General features: G+C 37.8%; 1 protein-coding gene across 1 annotated transcript in view; it reads right to left on the minus strand.

Moving 5' to 3' along the window:
• Positions 1 to 23,775, minus strand: part of SLC44A1 (solute carrier family 44 member 1) — a 104,466-nt gene that overhangs the window by 9,501 nt on the left and 71,190 nt on the right. Inside the window, exons 8-15 of the mRNA XM_018565474.1 lie at positions 21,189 to 21,328; positions 18,818 to 19,004; positions 16,897 to 17,062; positions 15,855 to 16,011; positions 11,703 to 11,786; positions 10,788 to 10,925; positions 3,782 to 4,018; positions 3,629 to 3,703 (exon numbers count right to left, since the gene is read on the minus strand). Of these exons, the coding sequence (XP_018420976.1) occupies positions 3,629 to 3,703; positions 3,782 to 4,018; positions 10,788 to 10,925; positions 11,703 to 11,786; positions 15,855 to 16,011; positions 16,897 to 17,062; positions 18,818 to 19,004; positions 21,189 to 21,328 (1,184 nt within the window). The remainder of the gene's footprint in view (positions 1 to 3,628; positions 3,704 to 3,781; positions 4,019 to 10,787; positions 10,926 to 11,702; positions 11,787 to 15,854; positions 16,012 to 16,896; positions 17,063 to 18,817; positions 19,005 to 21,188; positions 21,329 to 23,775) is intronic.

The raw sequence follows: 23,775 nt of genomic DNA on the forward strand, positions 1-23,775 counted from the left end.
CTGTTATTTCAATTGTAAATAGATTTGCTATTCTTTGTATCAGAAATGTATTTATTTATTAATTTTTTTGTGTGTCATTATAAACAGGACAAAATCACAGAATACAATTTTGATTTTACCTAAAGTAACAGTGAATGATTTTAAACTAACACTAGTCAAAGGAAAACAAAAAAAAAGTATATTGTTATGAAGGTGATTTGTATTTAAAATTCAAACAGAACAGAAACAAACAAAACAGAATAATTTTTGCAAGACAATATTGCCAAAAGGAAAGCCATGTTTGTCATTCGTTATATCAAACTAATACACTGCTTTTGGGGACAAAGTTATTACTGAATCAACAGGCCCATAGCTCAAGTGGTTATTCATTTCACCACTATCACACATTTCGTAGCATTTATTAAGTGTACCAGTTCCATCTCTCTCTATTGCTTCATGGAAACTGGTATCTGACATGTAGGGGGCAGCAAAATGGACTACAACATCTAACCATCAGAAGATACAGAAATATAGGCAGCTGAAGTTATATGTAAAACTCTTTTCTTGTGGCAGTCTACCTTGGCCACGCTACCTAGTACCTTCAAAGACTCTTTATTGCTTATTAAGGCCACCACAGTCACAGGAAAGGACCAATAGGGAGTAATTGTAATTTTTAGGGGAAATATTGAACTTCGCATACTTCAGCTGCCTATATCTCTTAGCCTACTGATTATTCTGACATGTAGTTTGCTCTGAAGATGTGCTTTTCCTCACCATATGCTCAGCTTGAAATACACAGGTTTTTGACAGGTTCCTCTTTATGCTTTATTATAATTGTTTCTTTCTGCACTAGCAATCATGTCAAGAAATCCTCCCTAGTTTAGTCAAAAAACTTGTTTTGCTTTTAATTGGAATTTTCCAAGACTAACATTTCATATATTCAAATAGTATCATCCAGTAGTCCCATCAAACTGGACATGCCTTTGAAAACATTGCTTCAGCAGTTTTCAAGCTGAGGAGAATTACAAAGTGTCTTCCTGAAATGGCTCTCCCTTTATTTATAAATTCCCTCCTGCTGGCCCATCTCCTGCTGTGATGAAAACATTGTCTTTTACATTGGACTTGCTGTAAAATCTTTGATGTCTTTTTCAGTGGCATTGCCCATATTTATTTACTATTGGTCTTTTCTTTTAGTATATTCTAAGACATGCAGGTCAAACTGGATGCTATTAAAATTCTTTTTTACTGCAATTGGAAAGTCAAAAGCTTTTCATGTCTGCCTTCGATTCAGAATATGATTATTATATTATAAAGAAAGTAAACCATAGAGTTTTTACACTGCATAATGTAACAAAAACACAGCATGTTAGTGGATCACTAAGCAATGCAAAGACCCATCAATGTCATTACATAGCCATCAATGCTATATAATTCTGGAATACAATATAAGATTTCTTCATTATAAAAGGCAATGCCAAGGGAGCAATTTGGTGTGTGGCTTCAATTTGCTTTTGTCAGTTCAAAACTACCTTCAATACTCTACCAACCTAATGCTGCTAGCTGAAAAGACACTGTAAATGTAAACCATGTCCATTTATTTTACAGAGTTTAGATTTATAACATGTTCCTACAATCCAGCTGCAAATATACTGTAGGAAACAAAGTACCACATGTGCAATTTCAGTTAGTTTAATACTAATATTTTTTTTATATAGACAAATTACCAAGCACAATAAAGCCTGATGAAGCATATTCTACTCTGTGAAATGCGTCACTATCTTACTTTGTGATATAGCACCTCGCTAAGTCTCCATCATCATTGGACATCCGCATTCATATAACCAGATTAATGACGATACTGTGGACTTTGGACCAGGGATGGCCAAACTCCGGCCCTCCAGCTGTGGTGAAACTACAAATCCCATGAAGCATCTCTCTCCGGGAGTCATGTCTGTGGCTGTGAGAATCTTGCAAAGCCTCATGGCATTCGTAGTTCCAGCACAGCTGGAGGGCCGCAGTTTGGCCATCCCTGACTTAGACGGTTTATTTTAGTTGGTGTAATTGTGCTAAGTTAATCATTGGGGCAATTCATAATGCTGTTTTTTTATGATGTACTTTTAAATTGTTTGAAATAAAATGCACATTTTTTTAATATACTGGTTTGTATTGTAATTACTACACCTTTAAACTCCCTGCACAAGGACTGCTTTGTAGTCAAAGCATTTGTTTTCTAAATCCAGCTGCAAAGATGCTGGTTCCATTTCCTCCAGTGGGTACACCACATCAGCTTGTAAGCAATCTAAATATTAAACAGTAGAAGGCAGTCAAAAAGCACAAAACATTTGCTTATTTTAGGCCGTCATAATTCACACAAGTTTCAGGCCAAAGCCCTTAGGTATGCCACTACCTCCTATATCACCACCTAAGTGAGGCTTCCACCTCCTTATCCTCTGGGTGGGATTGGTTTGACATGTTCGAATAAATGATGAGCGAGAAAAGTTTTGTGCAATGCTTTGACATTTTTTTTTAGCTTAGCTCCAAGCACAGTTTTTCAATTAGAAAAAAAAAGAAATTACCAAATCACCTATGTGACATTGCCCTGAAAGTAGTGTTTGGCTTTAGAAGAAGGAGATTAATGAATTGGTAGCAGATTCTACTTAGTGACAGACAAATAGTAAATAATTCATGGCAAATCAGTCACTGAGCTGCGTTCTTGTTTTATGGCTACAGGGTATGAAAACACAACATCATAATTGATCTGAGCACAGTGATGCACCTTTTTTGTACATTAAATAAGGAAAGCCATTATAATCATGAATGTTGGTTACAAACAAAACAGTGTTATAGATGTTAATATACAAATAAAGAAAAGTTACAAATACAGTAAATGCAAGCTAATATGTATAAATGATATGTTCTGAACAAGCTGAAAGGATATTTTGCTTATTCCCCACAGGGGTAGAGCATTCATTTCTGGTTACAGAAATATAGGTCTTTGATAATACAATTTTAGCTGTAAAATTGTCCCCTATTCTCCTGAGCACGAAAGGATATGGAAGTAGCTTTAAAAATGAGTGGTATGTGACAATACATAGTATATTGGTAGTCTTCAGCGCCAACATAGCAAACATGTAATTTGCCAATAAATGGCCTGTTCATACGATCATAAATGTGTATTGGAATTATTGAAACTATTTAACAAAGAAAACATGGAGCTGTAACACAGCATGACATGAATTTATTTTGCCTCTTTAGATTTAATGGGGTAAGGGGATAGATCTGAACATTGCATTTGACCTTAAACGTCTTAATAAATATGGTAACTGCCATTAATATAATGAACAGGTTGGCTCTTTAAGAGTCTAATGTATCTCACAAATGGAGAATTAGAATAACCCAGTTCTCCTCCCATAAGAACAACAAAAAGGCAATATTCCTTTCAGCTTGTCTCCACAGAAGATGGTCTCAGTAGTGATAAGGACTCTGCCAGCCAACTGATGGGCAAGCCAAAAAGCAGGAAAAGAAGAACATCTTGAGTAACGCAGACAACAAAGAAGTCACCAGAAGAAGCCCAGTCAGTGAAGACAGAAAGGGACAGGAAGTAAAAATGAAATTCTTGGAGTATGGTCATCTCCTCGCTTGCACCTACCATCGGTTTCAGCTCCCGCCTCTCGGCTCCGCTTCCTGTCTCCTTCATGGCTTTTCTACTGTTCTCCACAAATTCCTGCAGTAAAACATGCTGTATTACCACCATACCATAATTATCAGCCTTGTAAGAAAACATGTGACCAAAGCCACTTACCATTAGGACTTTATCCATGTAGAATTCCTTACCAGGGCTCCCATCATTATATTTAGTGTCAACAGCAAAACACAGGAAGAGGACATCTACCACCATTTCATAGATGGAGAGGAAGCAGTGAGCAACAAGAAAGGCAAAAAGGCAGACTATGATGAGCGGAAGCACCCATACTGTGTAGTCCCTCTGGTAGTTAAGCAGCATAATTCCTGCAAGGCCCGTGGTGCTCACAATCAAAACCTAAAAAAGCAAAAGGAAGATAAACAATCCTATAATCATTATGCATCATGACTCCTTTTATGGTACTCTTAAAGAAAATGAATTAATAGAAAAGGTTAGCATGATGTAGAGTGAGGTCACATCATCACATATTGGGCATAGTGGTCAAGTATTTCCCCATAAGAAAAGATTAGATTTCAACAGAACAAAATACCATAGATGAGCCTTAATATAGTGTGTATATAATAAATTATATATATATCCTCAATTCAAAAATTGTTGGGACGCCGTGTCAAATCTATAAAAAAAATGTGCAATTCTCCTAAACCCATATTTTATTCATAATACAAAACATCAAATGCTTATACTCAGAAAATGTACAATTTTAAGAAAACAATAAGGTAATTTTGAAATTGATGGCAGCAACACATCTCAAAAAAGTTGGGACAGAGCCATGCTTACCACAGTGTAGCACCCCCTCTTCTTTTAACAACACTGTAAACATCTGGGAACAGGGAGATAGTTGCTGTAGTTTTGGTGTTTTCCCATTCTTGCCTGATATAGGATTCTAACTGCTCAACAGTCCTGGGTCTTCTTTGTCGTATTTTTCGTTTCAAGATGCGGGACCAGTTGAGCAGCTGGACTCTTCTACTACGAGGCCACGCTGTTGTCATAGATGCAGTATGCGTCTGGATGATAGCATATGCTGCTCTAAAAAAAGCATTGATGGAGCTGTTCCAGATGTGTATGTTGCCCATTCCATACACACTACTGCATCCCCATACCATCAGAGATGCAAGCTTTTGACGTGAGCGCAAGGTCCCTCTCCTCTTTAGTCCAGCGGCCCCCAAGGTTGCCAAAAAGAATGTCAAATTGATTCATCTGACCAAACAACAGTTTTCCACTTTGCAACAGACCATTTTAAATAAGCTTTGGCCAGAGAAGCGTGTCTTGATCATGTTCAGGCATGGCATTTTCTTTGCATGATAGATGGCACGGCGAACTGCGTCCACATAGTGATATTTGGAAGTATTCCTGAGCCCATGTAGTGATGTCCATCACAGAATCATATGCAATTGATGGAGGTGCCCTCCGCACACCTTTCAGCAGTCCCGGCCAACAATCAAATAAATGGTGCTCGAAGTAACTTCACGGATGGCACCGTGCAAAACACAAGATTGAAGAAAATAGGTCACCAGCACTCCATAAGTTAAAATGAATGAGTCCTTTTAATGGACAATGATGTCACAGAAATCCAACATGAGCCGACGTTTCGGGGCCACACAGGGTCCCTTCTTCAAGGCAAGGCACATCTCTTGCCTTGAAGAAGGGACCCTGTGTGGCCCCGAAACGTCGGCTCATGTTGGATTTCTGTGACATCATTGTCCATTAAAAGGACTCATTCATTTTAACTTATGGAGTGCTGGTGACCTATTTTCTTCCATCACAGAATCATGACTGTTTTTAATTCAGTGCCATCTGAGGGCTTGAAGATCACAGGCATCCAATATTGCATTTCGGCCTTGTCCCTTGCGCACAGAGATTTCTCCAAATTCTCAGAATCTTTTGATGATATTATGTACTGTGGATAGTTATATATTTAAAGTCTTTGCAATTTTACGTTGCGGAACATTATTCTGAAATAGTTCAACCATTTTTAGACGCAGCTTTTCACAGATTGGTGAACCTCTGCCCATCTTTACTTCTGAAACACTCCGACTCTAAGATGCTCTTTTTAGGGCCCATTCACACCACCTCCAGACCAGACCAGATTGTTTCTGGACCTAAAATGCATCCCAATGTTTCCTTATGCTCTTCTTGGCCTCAGTTCACACTGTGGGTGCAAGATTGCACCTTACTTGACTCCATCTTGTTTTGAGTTTTATCATACTATGCCTGCATTAACTTTTGCTTCAAGAATCACCAACTTTTACCTGCATGAAGTTTTGAACTATTCCAAAGGAAGGCCAAACTTTCTACATTCCAATAAGGTGTCCTTAGGGATGGGCTTTGAGTGAGAAGAAGGCCTTAGGGTATGGTGGAAGTGTGGAATACTTGTTGTCATTTTTGTCTCTTATCTGAACCTGTTCATTGAGTACTTTGCTCAAGGCAATGCTGCCCTAGTCTTTGTCCAAACAAGGGTCACTTTTCCTGTTTTAAGAATTCCTAGTGTCCAGATAATGATGGCACCTAAATCATGTACTGATAATTAATCCTAAATCTAAACTGCAAACAAGTCACGTATACCTTCATGTTGCCTGGGGACGGTCAACGCCCCTTATATTCTGTTAAACTTTAAATTGTGAGTGTAAGAGCAATGTGGTAGAGTACTCTTGTATCTCTCCAATATTGCTATATGGTCAATAAATTCACCTATTCATAAAAGAACTCAAGGACAACACCATTGCAGTCAGTTCCAGACCGGACCAGAAAAATACTGCGTGTCACATTTTGTCTGGAACGAGTCAAAAACTAACTGGAATGCAACGGAAACAAAAAACTCATTTTTTTTTTGGCTGGTTTGGATGATCTCATCACCCCTGGACTTCCTGCTTCTTGCATTCTGGCAAAGTAATACACAGAGTTTTGTATTGTTGTGAATTTACTCTGAATGTTTGACTCAAAGTAGCCTACTTTTGCAGGTATAACACACTTGTGTTGAAACGTCTTCTTTGGTTCTTTGTGTCTGTCAGACCTGTTCCTGTCAAAGCTTACTTCAGGAAACGTGCACACAGACACCATTTTTTGAAAGAAAAGACATTTTTACTGGTTATAATGGTCTTTGTCTGTCCTCCTTTGTCAACTGCCTGTTCCTCCTGTGATAGCACTAGATTAGTTCTTGCAATGCAATATTGCCAAAATAATGTTTCAGAGAGCAGAGAAACACATATTGCCTCATCATTGCTTTTACACATAGGGCTTATAAGTAAATCAACAAAAGCCAGGAAATTCTCTAGAAATTGCATCAACATTCAAGACTTGCTTTACATGAATTTTCGCAGAAAAGTTGTTAACCCATTATTTGTTCCCTAAAAAAGGCCTGTTCATTGAACTCTGAAATGTACCTTATTGTTTTTCAATTTTGGTAACCTTAACTGCCTGTGTACTTTTTGATTTTGTACCATTTCATTTTATGCACTGGACCAGACTGTTTACATTTCAATAAAAACCTCAAAAAACTGTGGTGTTCTAAAACTTTTGAATAAATAAAAACTAGTGCATCATTCATTTACTCATGCAACTGGTTCCAACATGAAATCTAAGAGTTTAATCACCACTCTAATTCCTTTTCTGAGAGTTTAAAGTAGGTGAAATACAATAAAGTCTTCTAAATATTAGTAGTAAAAAAGTACTCATTAATTAAATACTGAACTACAGTAGAAAACAAACCTCTTTATCATGCAGATTATTGTATACTATACTGATTAAATGCTAACATGGTGTTTAATGTAAATTTGCACAAATATAAAAAAAAATGATCACTCCTTGAAGGAGTTAAATACACACACACAAAAATGGATCTTTACAACATTGGAGCACACTAGCATTGATTTACTACTTGGGCTATAGCATTTATCACCTAGCTCCTTAAACCGGGAACACTAGACCATTTGACAAATGTCAGTGTCAGTTCATGGCAGCCTGGTCTACTGATCATTTGTGATTCATGCACCATGGAAAGAAAAACAATATAAAATTCCTTTTGTAAGCTTCTGTCTTCAAACACAACAACATCATTTGTTACTGAAGAGGCTTTTGTGACAAGGGCTCTTCACTGGGTTGAATGTCAGCCTAAAGACATTTGTTTTTTTCCCTTCATCCTTAAACTGATCTTTGAGGTAATAGTACGATTGCAGAAGTATAAATTCAGAAAATGCTGACTGGACGGCATGGTTCGTGCTCAGCAAACTTTTAAAATAACGTTAAATTTTTAACCAGTGCATTGTAATCTAGTTTCTAGTACAGGTGACATAATGACTTCATCTACAAAAAGTCCCAGATTTTTTGCTTGTGAATTCATTCTAGGCAGTTTCTGGTGTAATGACTACCAATCCTATACATCCTAGTTTGTTATGAAAGTAAATTTTATACAGTACTTGATTTTGATCTTGTTAAAAGTTTATAAAGAGAAAAGCCAATTAAAAAAAAAAAATACCAGAACTCTAACACTGGCAACTTACACTTGTGTTAACCCTACTTAAATTGTAGTCCCTCTAAAAACCAGCAGCAGCCATACACAACAGAGTGGGGTGTTAGAAAACAGACCGTGGCAAAAAGCTTCATAAATCTGATTTTTAACAGCTTCTAGTCTAAATTAAAAAAAAAATGTAAAAAAATTGAGGCACTTCTCTTAGCAATTTGCGAGTTCATAGTTTTAATTTTCTAGTTTGTACTAGAAAAATGCCAGGGGATTTACACTGGATATTACAGGCAAAACACTCAAATATTCTCCTGTGCTGTAATATCTTTGAATATGAAGGATATATCAATACCCACTAACACTCTTCTAAATTGAGGTTTCTCTTTTGCTGGATTATTAAGCTTTTGCCCTGAGGCTACAAAACCCCATCAACCAACAAATTTCAGGCCTGCTTATGCAATACTATATTTTCTACAAACTGTATTGTTGTCATGTCTGATGATGATTTAGCCCAACACACAAACAACGCAATTTGCCTTCCTACCAAGTCAGGTCACACGGTGCTGCGCTGAAAGAATGTAGAACATTTCACCAAAGTGTGTTGCAACACACTACAGCGCATCTCAATGCACTGCAGTTAAAAGAACGCAATGAAATGTCACTTTGTGAAAGGTTACAATGCGCTGTTTACAGCCAACTGATACCACCCTTAAGCCTTTCACTGCCAGAGCTGTTTTTCCATACATGTTAAAATCACATTTTAGGCACGAGAAAAACTTTACATCCCCCAGAATATATATTTTCTGAAAGTTGAGACCATGTAGAATAAAATGGTGGCAGTTGCAAATTTTTATGCTGCATTATATTAGAGCAACTGTTTATCAAACCCAAAATTTCAGTAAAAAAAAATACACAAGTTAATTTTAGTGCACAAAAACAACCAATGGGGGGAATTTATCAAAACTGGAGCAGACAAAATCTGGAGCAGTTGCCCATGGCAACCAATCAGCTTCTCTCTTCAGTTTGCACAGTTAAGATTTGAAAATGAAAGAAAAGCTGATTGGCTGGCTTGAACAGCTGCTCCAGATTTTGTCTGCTGCAGTTTTGCTAAAATTCCCCCCTATGTATTACCCATTTTAAAATACGAAAGAAAAGGTTGTGCTGAGTAAATAGGTATTCAACATGCCAAGCTTAAAAATTGTGCACAGCCATAAAACGGCGAAAACTACGGTACCCCAATTGTAATAACTGTTTATAGGTGATGCTTTAAAAGGCCTGTACTGGTCACCAATTTACAGTTAACCATTAATATTGTCCCTAAAATTCTCACTCTGGCGCACGTAGCAATACCCAACGTGTGGTGCAGTTGTTGTTTTCGTACATAGACACACTGGACACGTGTTTGCAATAGTATGTGCATGTAGGCGGGAATGAGGTACTTTTTATGGGTGCGTTTTGACATTTATTTTAACTTTTTTTTTAACTTAACTTCATTGCCATCACATATGTGATAGCACTTTAGTGGTGATAGGTGCTCTTTCAGGAGACATTAGGGGTCTAACAGCACAGATCATGCTTCTCTAGCCAGGGAATGACAGCTCAGAAATCGGAAGTGATGAAATCATCGTAGCTTCCAGGTTCCCATTAGCGTCGAGGAGATCAGCAAACGGATGTTTGCTGGTCTCTTTCTCCCCACTACCCGCTGACACCCGTGATGCTGGTCCCCAACTCGCAGGTGTGGCAGTGAAGCAAGACGAAGGATGTTGTCACACGTTCACTGGCCCCTGAAGCCGACAGTTGGCTTTACCCCGGTAAACAGACTGCTATAGCCGCTGGGAGTTCGTTTACAGGGGCCCACTGCTGTTGATGTATGACATACGTCAGCAAAAGGAATAAAGTGCATGTCCAGCAAATTGTTTTTCGGAACATCTTTTCAAAGATCCAGGGCTCGTTTCCGCTTACCCTCTTATATAGTGACAACGGCTACACCAGACAGTAAATAAAGAAAAATCTCTAAGAGCCAGACAAACATAAAAACCAGAACCAGAATGGCCAGTAAATGTTAGGATACATGACAATGCTCTCCCTTACTGGGAAGAACACGGCAATCTTTGTTATGCACACACTTGCTGCCAACAAAGATTCAAAACAAAAAGTTTTGTTTTTTTTTAATTAAAAAGGATAGCTCACATTTCGAGAACACAGCTGATAAGCTTACAGTACAAGTTGAACACCAAAACATTTAGCCAACAGAGAAAACTGCCAAAATTGGTAATCCAATATTCTACTGGATGAATTGTGAAGCCTTGGATTTCATCACTGTGTAATACTGGATTCCATCATTTAATATATACATTTTTTTTCTTCTATTGGTTGGAGGAGTAACTTTAACCATGCAAGAGTGATTTTCAGCATGTCTAGTCTAAAACAGTCTAACATGCCATCAAAATTTCTATTGCGGTATGGACACTTTAATTGTCTTCCTTTCACATTTACAAAAAGAGATGACAGGAATGAGTTCTATACAGGAGTTTGTAACTCCCTAACCGTTGTTATAGAAACATTTACAATAACCACACTGCAATATTACTTAAGTCACGGATTAAAACAAACACGTTTAAAAGTATTTTTATCATCAGCTAAGCTCACCTTCCCAAGGAAGAGTACAAAATCGCCCACCGTATTGATGGTAGCAACCCTTAGAGCGTTTTCCACAAGGATAACAAGTGCATCTTTTGCAGAAGTGCAGAAGTTGGTGCTGTTGATAGCAGTTGCTGTGTAAGCATTCTAGAGAAAGTAATCAGAGATCTGAATACAAAGATTCCATATACAATATATGAAAAACACAATGACTTCTATGGGTAAGATCAGCTTTAAAAAATTTCCATAAAAAGTCCAGTGACTCAGGTCAGAACTTTATATTAAAGAGTTGTTGGCAACATGCACTTAAGGTTTGCAAGAGCCTAATAGATGTGAAAAAATTGTGAACATAGATTTGTTTTTTTTTCCATATGTCCGACATTGTTAGCAATCCCACTGAAGCACTGCGCGGTCAGCCTCTCCTCAGTTTGACATGGCTTTAAATATTAAAATAAACTCTGCTACACTGAAAACAATAACAATGTATCAATATTTACGGCAGTAGGAAAATGTAAGTGTTAACCAATGGTTTCTAAACACACTCGAGTGTCCAATTCAACGTGGCACTCATGGGCTGTGCTTAGGGCAGCAGCGTGAAGTGAGCATCTTCAAGTCTGAAAACGTAAAATCTAGGATAATTTTTCCTTATATCCGGCTTATAGAAAAATCTGGAAAGTTGTGTCCTTCAGTAAGAAACCTGTAGGAGGGACAGGGGTGCAGGTGGTGTTGAAAGAAGTCAGAAGGCTCTTTGAGATCATTGTGGACTATGTGGTTGAAAAAAGACTCTGCATCTAAAGCAGATTGCATGCGGTCTCTGACAGAACAATGGGCAGAGCTTGCACAAAGTGGTCTCATTCAAAAGTGTGCCCAGGGTAGCATTATGTCTGATTTATTAAGCATATACATGAAATGTATGTTACTCACCTGATTTAAATATGTGAGGCACTTTTCCAGACACCAAAGGCAGCAGATACAGGATTTAAGCAGACACCTTGCGCAGGCATTTTCCTAGAAGACAGATGTTTAAACATTTCAATGCATAAAAAAAAACAGTAAGCCAAAAGCAACCAACACAACCAAGCTCTAGTTTTGGACACACACTAAAAGCACTGGGTTTTCAAGACTCGCATTCCACCTGGAAGGCAAAACAACTAAGTGCTCATACAACTTCAGATCAGCTTTTACAAAGTCCCAATACAGCTGTCTGGCGGTGGTTTTCTGATTGGTTTATCTTACTGGACTGCACTATTCCTTGCATAAGTAAACCAATGATATATTGTATAAATTTAGAAAACAAGGGTGCTTGTGGATAAAAGTTCAAGACCCAACGATATTCATTTCTATACAAACACATTTATGTAGCTGCATGAATACGCAGTTTACAGTTTTTGTACTGCACATAAGGCTGCTGCAGAAGAATGGAGTGACCTTTTTATGCATATGCTACGACGAGTACTGTCCATGGTTCTTTGTTTTATTTGCACTAACAGTTATACTGAATCCCTGCACACGGAATACACTTCCTCCTTTGCCCCCAGCAAAATAAAAGGATGCCCTGCCCAAAAGCACATATGGGGTGTTTTTTTCACTAGTGAAAAGGTAAGCACATCAAAATCATAGACATGCCAGTAGTGCTTTGCACACATCTCCAAAAAGAATAAGATTTGGATTAAACAACTCATGCCCAAATAACAATTTATCAAAATGGTGCCTGCAGATTACTACAGGAGGGGGTGGATACAAGACCAGTCACCATGCACAAGAAAAGAGATGCAAAGTTACACACTGGATTCATGCACAGACCTAGAAGGAATACACGTAGCACACCAAGATTTATGAATACACGTCTCTTATATTTAGACAATATTTGCCTATCCCGAGTTGAGACTTAATTATTCCAACCAAATCCTTAATAAAATACCAGCTTTCCTGCTGAGCGTAGTCACCTGCTTTCCTCAAATATTCTTACAAAGGGAAGCTACACACAGCATTCTTTCGTATTCTCCTTCTCACAAACACCCATCACAGTCTACGGGTGGTGTTGAGAGAACGATTGATAGCGGCTCTCGCATGGAGCCTTGCTGTCATCCAGTAGCAGAGTGCAAAAACTCATGACACACTGCGGCTTAGCACCGCCACAAGCACTGCTGTACCTAAGAAATGGATAGTAAATCACATAACCATCATTTTTTTTTTGCGCGAGTTGCGGGCATTGACATAATGAATGCATACCTAAAACGTATACCGGAGAGCTTTACAAACACTAAGTGCTTGTCAGTCCTGTCAGCCTTAAGAACAGGCTTCAAAAGAGAAAGCAGTGGGATCAAAGACCATTTAAAGGCCCTTTAAATCTCATTAACCCCTGAAGTTCAAGTCGCAGAGAAAGCGTGACACTTGACAGGCATGATTATGCAATTAGCTCATTTTAATAAGAATCCAATAGAAAATCATTCATCATAGTTAACTTGGGATCAAGCAATTTGCATTCCCATTTGTTAAAGACTGATTTGCCTTGCGATAATGTAAAAACTCTTCTATAGCTAATTAACTTCTTGCTGCTGGATGGTAAATTAAGATGAAAATAAAACAAATTTCCACATCTTTGTCTCAAATTTGAAAAGTCAAAGATGATCATTTTGCATTGATTATACATCTAGTTGACCAAACGTATCTGGCATAACAACATAAAAAAAAACACACACACACATCTCTCTCATGACCGGATAGAAAATCCAAATTATAGGGCGGGTGCTTAAATGACCGCGGATGCCTCTGCAAAATAAGTCCAAAAAATACAAAAAAGGTCACAAGCACTCCAGCATGTAGAAAAGCATGTTTGAACATTATCTGTTTTGCCTGAGGAAGGGACTTTGCTGTTCCGAAACGTCACTCTGATGATGTGACACCTTTGAAGTCAATAAATATTGACTTTTCTACATGCTGGAGTGTTTGTGACCTTTTATTGTATTTTTTGGCATAACAATATGCCACAGCATTTTCTAGAAAACCTAAATAACATAGACTTGGTGATTTCACAGGCCGGCATTCATTTCTACAGACAAAAACCTTATGAAACCATTTTTTTCTCAAATAGTACATAAAATATACAGATCTGGGTAATTGGGGTTTTTTAATTACTTTATATATTTATTACTTGGGATGTTACCAGTATCATGCCTGACTTATGAAGCTGCTGCCCTTTCTAGATAATGAGCAACTACAGAGGTACCCAGTGTAAATGCATTTTTAGGTTTCTGTTTTATTCAAAGATGCCTCTGTATATATTCATTAGAAAAATACAGAGGCATCTGCACTAGAGTCCCTGAGCTGGAACCCAAATACTGAAAAAAGCAATACCGGCGCCCCCGGTTTGCAGAGAAATCCGGCTGTAAAGTTCATTGGTACACCATAGAGGCAATATGTTTCTTTTGTGCTCACCAAATCTCGTTCTTAATGTCCTAATAGTACGTCCCACATACAATTTGCCACAAGGACATACAATTCCATAAATAACAAACAAAAGAAACCCCGAATGTACATGAAATACAAAGTATCCAGGGGGTTTAGATGACAGGCTGTGAACGCTAGAGCGGCTTTAGGTTTTTTGTAGTTCGTTTTCCCCGACATCCAATAAGCTCTGTATTCTTTTCTTTTCTTCCCCTTTTTTTGTTTCCTTCGAAATCTCTTAATTAAAATAGTCCCTTGATTATATAAACACCTATTATCCAAGTTGGGATATATGTATTCATTTTTTAAACACCAAGAAATAGTAATGTTTCCAACTGAAAAGGTTAAAAATTAGTCTTTACCAACACCAGCTGTCTGCTTGTCAGACGGAAGTCAGCAAAAATCTCAATTACTGGAGATTGGCTGAAACACCTATGTTAAAGACTAAACCTTTATGATTGGTCGTCTCCCAAATAAATAGAAGAACAGGACTTAGGAAAGTTACCTCAGGTTCTGATGAAGGGGGCGTGCCCCTGAAACGCGTAGACCTTTTTAAAAAACATACGGGAGCAGAGGACGCTGATTTGGAGATCCCCTCAGACTTCCCCTGCTGGAGATTTTATATTTTATCGTTTCCTTTTACGCTTATGATCATTGGCTTTCGTGTAAGTACATTTTCACTTGCGTGTTGTACTCGTCAAATAAAAGTTTTACACTATGGAGGCGCTCTGTGTTGCTTTTGTTTCCTGGAACCCAAATACTCTGACTTCATTAGCTGCACTGACAAAGTATTGAACCCAGGGGGTTACCACAACAGCTAGTCAACTAGTATTCTATAAAGGATAGGTCAGCAATGGCAGCATGTGTTTCTTGCAAAAGGTTTATTTTACCTGGTTCACTCCTGTGCTAAAGAAACTATACACTGAGTGGCCAGATTATTATGACCACCCCCATCAGTACTTCGTTGGGCCACGAGATTACTTCGTTGGGCCGCCTAGTGACTCCACGAGATGTTGAAAGGTGATGCGAGGAATCTGACACTGCACTGTTGCCCTTCTGTTGTCTTACCACTCTCCGTTCTGCCCTAACATTGACTAGTCGCTGACGGCCACAATTCGCACGTTCAGACCCAGATTTTCGTCTGAAAGTCCAGTCTTTAAACACTTTAACAATGAGCCCCTCTTGAACATTTAACAAATTCTGCTGTTTTGCTGGTACTCGCTCCATGGCTCCGCACGCTAACAATCATCCCACGTTCAAAGGCTGTTAAATCGCGTTGTTTACCAATATCTGCAGAAAAAAATCACTTCTACTGTCATGGTAAACAACCTGCTTCCCTATTTATAATGGCCTGGCCCTCTAGCAACTTCAGCGAGAAATAGCTAATTTGCCTACAAACGTCAGGTGGTCATAATAATCTGGCCACTCAGTGTTTGTTCCATTCTTGGACTGAGAGCCTGCAGCCAATCACAGTGATCACATGGGTTTGTTTACAACATTTTAGTCATTGTGCCTCTCAAAGTGAAAGGCACAATAACGGTGGCAGCGGACAGTAAAAACTAAAAAAATATTTATACTTTATAGTGTTTCTTTTCTTTGAAGCAGGATCATATTTGATATGGAGCTCACCTTGCCCTTGAGCTGGCTATGAATGTACATGAGGATCATTCGGGGGATTTTCACCAAGGTAATAATGAAGGCTCCTTTTGCCACTGTCCCCAGATGGTAGAGTACGAGTCGATTTACAGACGCTATAATAGGTGTAAATGGGAGGTCTCTCTTGTTTCTGTAGACACAAAGTTAAGAATATCATCTACACAGTAAGGTGTACAGCACAAGTGACCACATCCTTTTTAAGCAAACTATTGCAAAGATGACAGTTTCCGCGCGTGAATTTATGAATAACATACAATAAACAGCTAAAAACACATATACATTCACAAATAGCTTAAAGCACAACTCCAGCAAGGAATTGTACTTTTGTTTTGGATAGTGGGGGAGAATTAAAGCCAGTCAGGTTTTTATTGCCATCTGTGTTTCTATTGGGGAGGTTTCCTAATTAGAAGAAAGAGATGGAAAATCTCTCCAAAGGGGAGGCAGAAACTAATATTTCAGTAGAGTTGAGAAAGGTTACAACATCTGACAATGTTTTGTGCCCTGCTGCCCCAAGAATGCCCAATTTGCCCTCCTTCCATATACTGTACAGACTTCAGAGATAAGAAATTGTGGAAAAATTCCCAATAGTCACAGTCAGAAATAAAAACCTGGCAAAAACGTGCTTTTCTTCTCCCTTCTCTTTCTAAAAAATCTGACTGTCAGTCTTATATACTTGACTGAAGTTCAAGCCTGCTGGGCCTAAATGGATACAACAAAACAGAGGGGAAATAATGATCACTGCTTCACTAGCTAGACAAGATTCAAGATGGAAACCCAATGACTGGATCCACTGGTCTGTATTGGCACCACATATTATACCAACACACACACATACAAAAGGGCATGTAAATTACTTTTCAGTTATTTTATAAATCTGAAAACACTTAATCTTTGCCAGTATAATATGTTAGTCAAAAGGGTATGACCTCTATTTCACTTTCCTGCTTTGTAGGCATGTCCAGCTGTGTGTCATTATAGTCATGCACATTTTCAATAATTTGTTAAAACATCTCACCTTGTGAAATAATAAGTGACTACAGCTCCAGCTATTGTCATTTGCTGGCAGGCTAAAATAAACTCGCTGATCCATATGAGCCCTACTACATGATACCACCACATGTACTGCAGAGGACCATTAATCTTGAACTCCACAAATCCTTGCTCATTAGTATGTGGATCACCTGCAAGAAAACAGAAAAACATTTTTTTACATGTACAGGAAATTGTAAGCCCCTCTATGTGATAGCAATTAAAGTAAAAAAACAAAAACAAACCCCAAACAAGCCATTTAAAAAAATAAACATTTACTCAAAAACACACGTTGGGTGTGCCTACGTACGAAAAGAACAATCGTGCTACACATGTGAGGTATCGCCGCTCACGCCAGATGGAGAGCAATAATTCTTTGGCCAATATTCATCCGCACCTCTGATGACCTGTAGGAGCTTTTAAAGAGTGGAGTATGAACTTTTTGGGGTACTGAACTTTGTTGCCGTTTACGGACGCACACAATTTTTAACTTGCGCATGTTGGGTATCTATTGACTCATCATAACAAAAATGGGTATTATATTCTGCTTTGGGGCACTAAAATTTATTTAAGGGCATTTTTCACAAACGTTTTGGGTTTGATAAAGAGTTGTGCCAATATCGTGCAGCATAAAAATTTGCAACTCCCACCATTTTATTCTACAGGGTGTTGGCTTTCAGAAAATATATAATGTTTATGGTTTTGAAGTAATTTTCAGGCCCAGAATGTGGATTATAACCTGTGTGCAAAAAAACAAAAGAAAGGCAGCGAAAGGGTCAAACCTGAACTAAGATAAACAAATGTTTTTTTGTTTTTTTTAAATTGGCTCTTATTTAAACCCTTATTAACCCTTACTTAGCACAAAGTATGCCTAATTAACTACTTTCATCCCTTAGCTATGATTTTGATTTCTCCTTTTTTATATTTAAAAACTTTGTCATTTTCGTTTATATATTTTTTTTATAGTTCCATTTAAAAAAAAAAATCACAACAATGAAAAAGCTTCTATTTAATTTGTTATGAACACATTCCTTTTAGTGTCTTTATAAATTGGACAAATTATAAAATTAAATGTGTACATTTTAACACTAGCTATTTTAATACTACCAGTGGTCCAAAAAATGTTTTTTGTTTTTTTTAAGGACAACCAAAATAAATCCTTACTTCCCCCGAAATTTTAACATGTATTCTTATCCTGGTGTGTCAGCTTGCAACAAACCTATTATATGTTTTTCTTTATTATCTTAGGTAATGACAGGTATCGTTGAAGTAATAGGCCCATAATAAAAATGCAGAAATTGCTCTGGTATACAGGTGCAAGAGCTGAACGGTTAAGAATACAAAAAGTATGATATAAGGAAACATTGCATACAGACATTTTTTCCAACCAAATATGCTGCACAACAAAAGTTCTAAAAATAATAAAAAAAAACTCTCAGCAAACATGTACTAGATAAAAACTTTTTGAAAACAGTAATTATGTATAGTAGGCATCAAAGGTGCAAATGTGTGTACCTGTAGCTTTCCCCAAACACTGCCATATCTAGGATAAGTAGAGCTTACCATGTCCCCTCCCCACAATGAGCACTTTCATGTTGGGGCCCTCCTTATGCCTATTCAATATTGACTTCCATAAAACAGTTGTCTGTATAAGATATTCAGAGGATGCAACGCTTTGAAGAGATTTGTAGAATTTTACAGCCATGCTTCTGCAGCTTATGGTGTCTACTATACAGAAATCACTTGCAAATTCCAACTAGTTTAAAAAGGTACATGTGTGCTGCCGGAGAAACACACAATGTTAGATACATAAAAAAAAGATATCATAATTATGAATCATTTAGATAAAAAAAATAGTACATGCTTCCTTCCAGTTTGCAGCTAAAAACTATTTTAAACTGACATACCTGCAGTTCCCAGAAAAAGCAAAACCATCACCCAGTAGACCCAAAACAGCAGAAGAGCAAAAAAGGTCCAAAAGGGCTGGAAGACTAGCAACGGGAGATGTATGAAAACCTTTCCAGCCACATTGAACAAGGCAATTGTGAGGCCAACTCGCTTCCTCATAACCAGCATGATGAGCAATAGGATCACCTGCCGAGAAACAAGATCAGACACAGATGATACCATAAACACGGATGCATAGACTGACCTAAAGAAAAGATGGGTCACAAAGGTGCCTCTCAAATACAAAGCATGCACGGTTGCATTTCATACATTGAAATCTTTCTAAACCCTTTGCAAACCTACAACCAAATATTTGTCTAAATTAATGAATTGGGATGGTACTTTTCCAAAACATTTTTTAAGCAGTAGAGTGTTTTGTATATTTATAGGTACAAAAATGCTATAATGCTAGATATATGCAAAAAAGTTTCCCACAGTAAGGGGTAAAGGTGGAAATGTGTTGGTCTGACCAGTAACAAAACCCAGGGACCTAACTGTTGAGGACTTAGTTGAGGACTGAAGATCAATCTGAAAGCGCTGAAGGAGAGCACACTTTAAGGTAAGAGCGGGTGCATTATTACAACTCATCACAGTGTTATTTTTTTTTTTTAAAGAACATTCAATCAACTCAACGCAGGTCATGTTGCTGTGTGTTGTAATGCGATGTGCTGTGAATAAACCACATGCCATCGTCATATTTTCACAGTGCACACCAATGCAGCACAGAGGATCAGGTGTTACCATGACACATCGGTATGAAGCTCATTTCCAGATTTTTATAGCAAGCTGCTAATTTACAATTTTGCATACTTTCGATTTTCACGGTTTCCCAAAAAGGCACAATTAAACATTTACAAATCCTTGTTATTTACTAGCACAACAAAAATGTTCTTTTGTTTAGTAGACATTTTGTAATTTAGGTTGTGTTTGTACGCTCTAATAATGAATTAAGTGAATTTGTAAAGACAATTTTGTTTTGACCACATTTATGCGACTATCACAGGATGTTCAGCAGCACCATCTTTTTATTCTAACGGTCCAGCATACCGGTAAATTCAATACAATACAAATATGGAACAGGAAGAATGAAATGTGAGAGTCACATAAAAAAAAAGTAAACATTGAAATAACTCAAAACAAGTGGGAAATGCATTATACTTTCCCTTTTAAGGGAAACTGCTTTGTAATCCTCTTTCACAAAGATCCATCTGAATCAGCAGTGGGGAACCTCCGAGCCCTCCAGCTGTGGTGAAACTACAGATCCCATGATGCATCTGTCTCTGGGAGTCGTGCCTGTGGCTGTGAGAGTCTTGCAATGCCTCATGGGATTTGTAGCTTCACCACAGCTGGAGGGCCGGAGGCTCCCCACCCCTGATGTAAATAAAATTTTGGGACAGCCATTGTTCTTCAATGGTTACAAATTTTAAACTACTGCACATTTAACAATTCAGTTTGTATTGTACAGAATAGTAGAAAAGATCTTGCTGAAAGTCCATCGGTAACAATGTGGCAAAATGGAAATACAAAAAATATACACTGACCATTTCCACCTCAACATGCGGCACTACAATGTATTCACCTACTTTACATACATGGAAGCTGTAGTTGTGGTTTTCTTATTCTGAAAATGCCATTTGCATGGCTTCTGTTTCAAAACTTTGAGACACTAACCCAGAACAAGTAGATAAGAAGTTCTGACTTTCTTTATCGGCATAATGCTTCGAGATCAGTGACTCAAAGTACTGAACCTAGAGGGTCAACATAAGGAGGCAGACAACTAGCATTTTCAACAAGAGGTCAGCAAAAAATAAAAACAAGACAACATAAAGCCACACATACATACATGTATATTTAGCCCACATGTATTTTGCTCCCATAATTAGACCAAGCTATGGCAAACTCTTAAAAAAGCCTGCATTTCTGCTAAGTGCATGCTATGATTAGTGCATACATGCCTCAACACCACTGACATGGTAAAAGTTCTCTTAAGCCACAGAAAAGGTTTTTAAATAGTCTAACCTTATTAAGTCATGAATATTAGGTAATAAAAGATGACTGAAAAGTCACTGGCTCCCATCAAACAGATGTATAACATATCAGCTCCCAGAGAGGATACTGCCAATGTAAAAGGCAATCTAAGGTGATGTATTTAACAAATTACAAAAGAAACTTCTTGCTGAATCTCGGCATACAAGCACAGTTATTTAGGAGAGGTGTCACCAGCTATCTTCAGCTGTTACCGCTGTCACTCTGCTGCTATTAATAAACAAGTGACAGAAAGAGGTGACCCACTTTCTTGTACAGTCAGCATAATAAAACATAAAGCCTTACGGTAAAGACAGTGGCTGCAATGGCATAGATGAGCAAGGCTTGCTGGTTGTCTTTGGAAATTTGAAGTTGGTCTGGTGGAAGATCTTCACTGAACGATTTCCTGTGCTCCGCATACATCCACCAAAGAACACCTGTACCCCCTGCAACAGTGCAAAAAGATTTACAAACGTAAATAAAAAAGGTAAAAAAACAGAAGACAAGGCGTCTTGTTATTAATAATATAAAAAGGACAGAAAAACCTGCACTAAGGATATGGAGGTAAAGTCAAATGTGCCGCCTTTTTTAGGAACGTGTTCTATGGCAATATGCTGCCAGTGTTAAAAAAAGGACCTCTAAACTAAATAGCGTTTTAAGTTTAGGCTGCAGTAATAGGTGATATAATATATGAAGGAGGTAATACGCTCTGCTAAAATTATCACCCAAAGTTGCTCCTACCATTCTCACTGAGGATCCCCGATATTCCTAACATGTCCTGATGAAAGGGGAAGAAATAGTAGATGTTGGCAGCAGGAACCCCAAAGAATTAGCTTTATTCTGAACAGCAAAGTATTACTTTACACTTCTCCCGACCTCATTCTCCTCTACTAAACACAATATTAATGCTTTCACATAGGAAATACCATATAAAATGTAAAACAAGGAAATATAAAAAATCAAGGAACGTTAAATATGATACATCAGCTCTTCCTAATGATTCATTTCAACCAGAAAACATGCTTCCATAGAATACACTATTCTTTCCCTGAAAACGGCTTCCTCCATAATGGTCAATCATTTGGAAAGGACAAAATCTTAGGCACAAGCATTTGTTGTCTGTTGCCAAAAACAAGGTAAGCTCAAGGTCAGATAGTTTACTGAGCTGATTGCTGCACTGTGACATAAGCAAGCCCAATGACCAACTTAGAGCCAGCAGAGTTTTTATGAAACAAAAGTGGATTGCAACTCCTAACTAATGACATACAAAACAGAACAACAGAATAGCTTATTATTTTATCACTTGCCATTCATACAAGCATGCAGAAGTAGAGGATATTAAAATATGGCGCAAGCAAAAAAACATCCAGGTACTTGAAATATCTCCTGATAAATCTAACCCTTTAGTAAAGTATTATAAACGGGTCTGGTATTTATAGATTGTTTCGTATCTCCATGTTCTCTCCCCACGTCAGACCCCTTTGAAAACTGAATTTTAAGTGACACTAAACTCAGGAGGTAAACCTTAAAAAAGAAAGGACGTGCCAGCACAAATTCAGAGATGATTTGAGGATCCACAGCCGAGTGATACACAAATAAGATACATTAATGTTATTAGTTAGGGTATTTGAGTGTATTTTAAGGATTTAACCAAGTTTAGGGTCACTTTAAGACTAAACTTTTGAAACAACCAATTGTGAGTAAGCGATCTTTATTAATCTCATATCGGTAGTGGTCAACTCACTTGATATAGGGGGTCTGAGGTATGGCCTCTGACATCACCAAGGGGTCGCATATAATATTCAGTGAATATGATGCTACAGAAACCTGTCAGACTGCAGACATGTTAATGGAGATGGTCAGAGGCTTCAGACATGCTACAGGAGTTGAGGACTTGGGAAATGCTTTGGGAAAATCAGGCTAGAGATGCATAACATGAAACTTCTGAATAAAGTTTTGCAGTTTATACGAAATGGGATAGGAGCCTTTACTCTCCTTCTCTCAATTAACCGCTCCTATCCCATCTCATATAAACTGCAAAACCTTTGAAATTGATTGCTTGGTATATCGCTGAGATTATTCTAAATATTTAACCCCTTGTATCTATCTGAGAGGGGAATCAGAGCGTATATCTTATCTTATAAAATTGGGACTGTTCACTGTTTATACGGGTTATTGAGACACTGAGAAAATTGTGTGTATAATACTAGGAGATTTATCACATTTTTTTACGATTAGGATATTGAAATCACTATTTTTTGATCACTGGATCAAGTTTACACATGCAAGATTTTTTACCCACTGGTCACTTATATAAGGATTGCAATTAAGTCTTTTTGTATATATTTGTTTAATTACAGAGTGTTTCTGGGCTATAGTGTTCTGGCCCGGCACTTCTGCCACATATACATTCACTGATACACCGTGATGTGTCCGAATGTATTACCTATTTATCACATGCCGTAATAATGATTGGTCGGCATTTATACATTGTTTATGGTTTTCTTCTGAACTGAGAGATAGTTTCACATTTTTTGATAATTCACTTATTGATCACATACTGAGATAGAAGATTCTGGCATTTACATAGATGTTTATGGTTTTCTTGATTTAAGAGTTTGTCCTTTTTTATTTTTGGAATCCACATCCACTTAAGACCGAGCGCAACTTCCTTTCTACATTAGATATTCACCCTCACAGAGTTGCTGCTGGTCCTATCCGCCATTTAGACATCCAGTCCTAGCGCAGTGGTTCTTGAACCACAATTTGTATGGTATATCTACTTTGTGGTCTAAACTGTTAGGCCATACATGTAAAGTTAGAAATTAATAGATTATAATACTGATCAATAACAACACTTTATTCAAGCATCCTAGACAACGTGTGATGAATA

Source organism: Nanorana parkeri, unplaced genomic scaffold, assembly GCF_000935625.1.
Source record: "Nanorana parkeri isolate BGI_ZX_2015 unplaced genomic scaffold, ASM93562v1 scaffold850, whole genome shotgun sequence".
Taxonomy (NCBI): Eukaryota; Metazoa; Chordata; class Amphibia; order Anura; family Dicroglossidae; genus Nanorana; species Nanorana parkeri.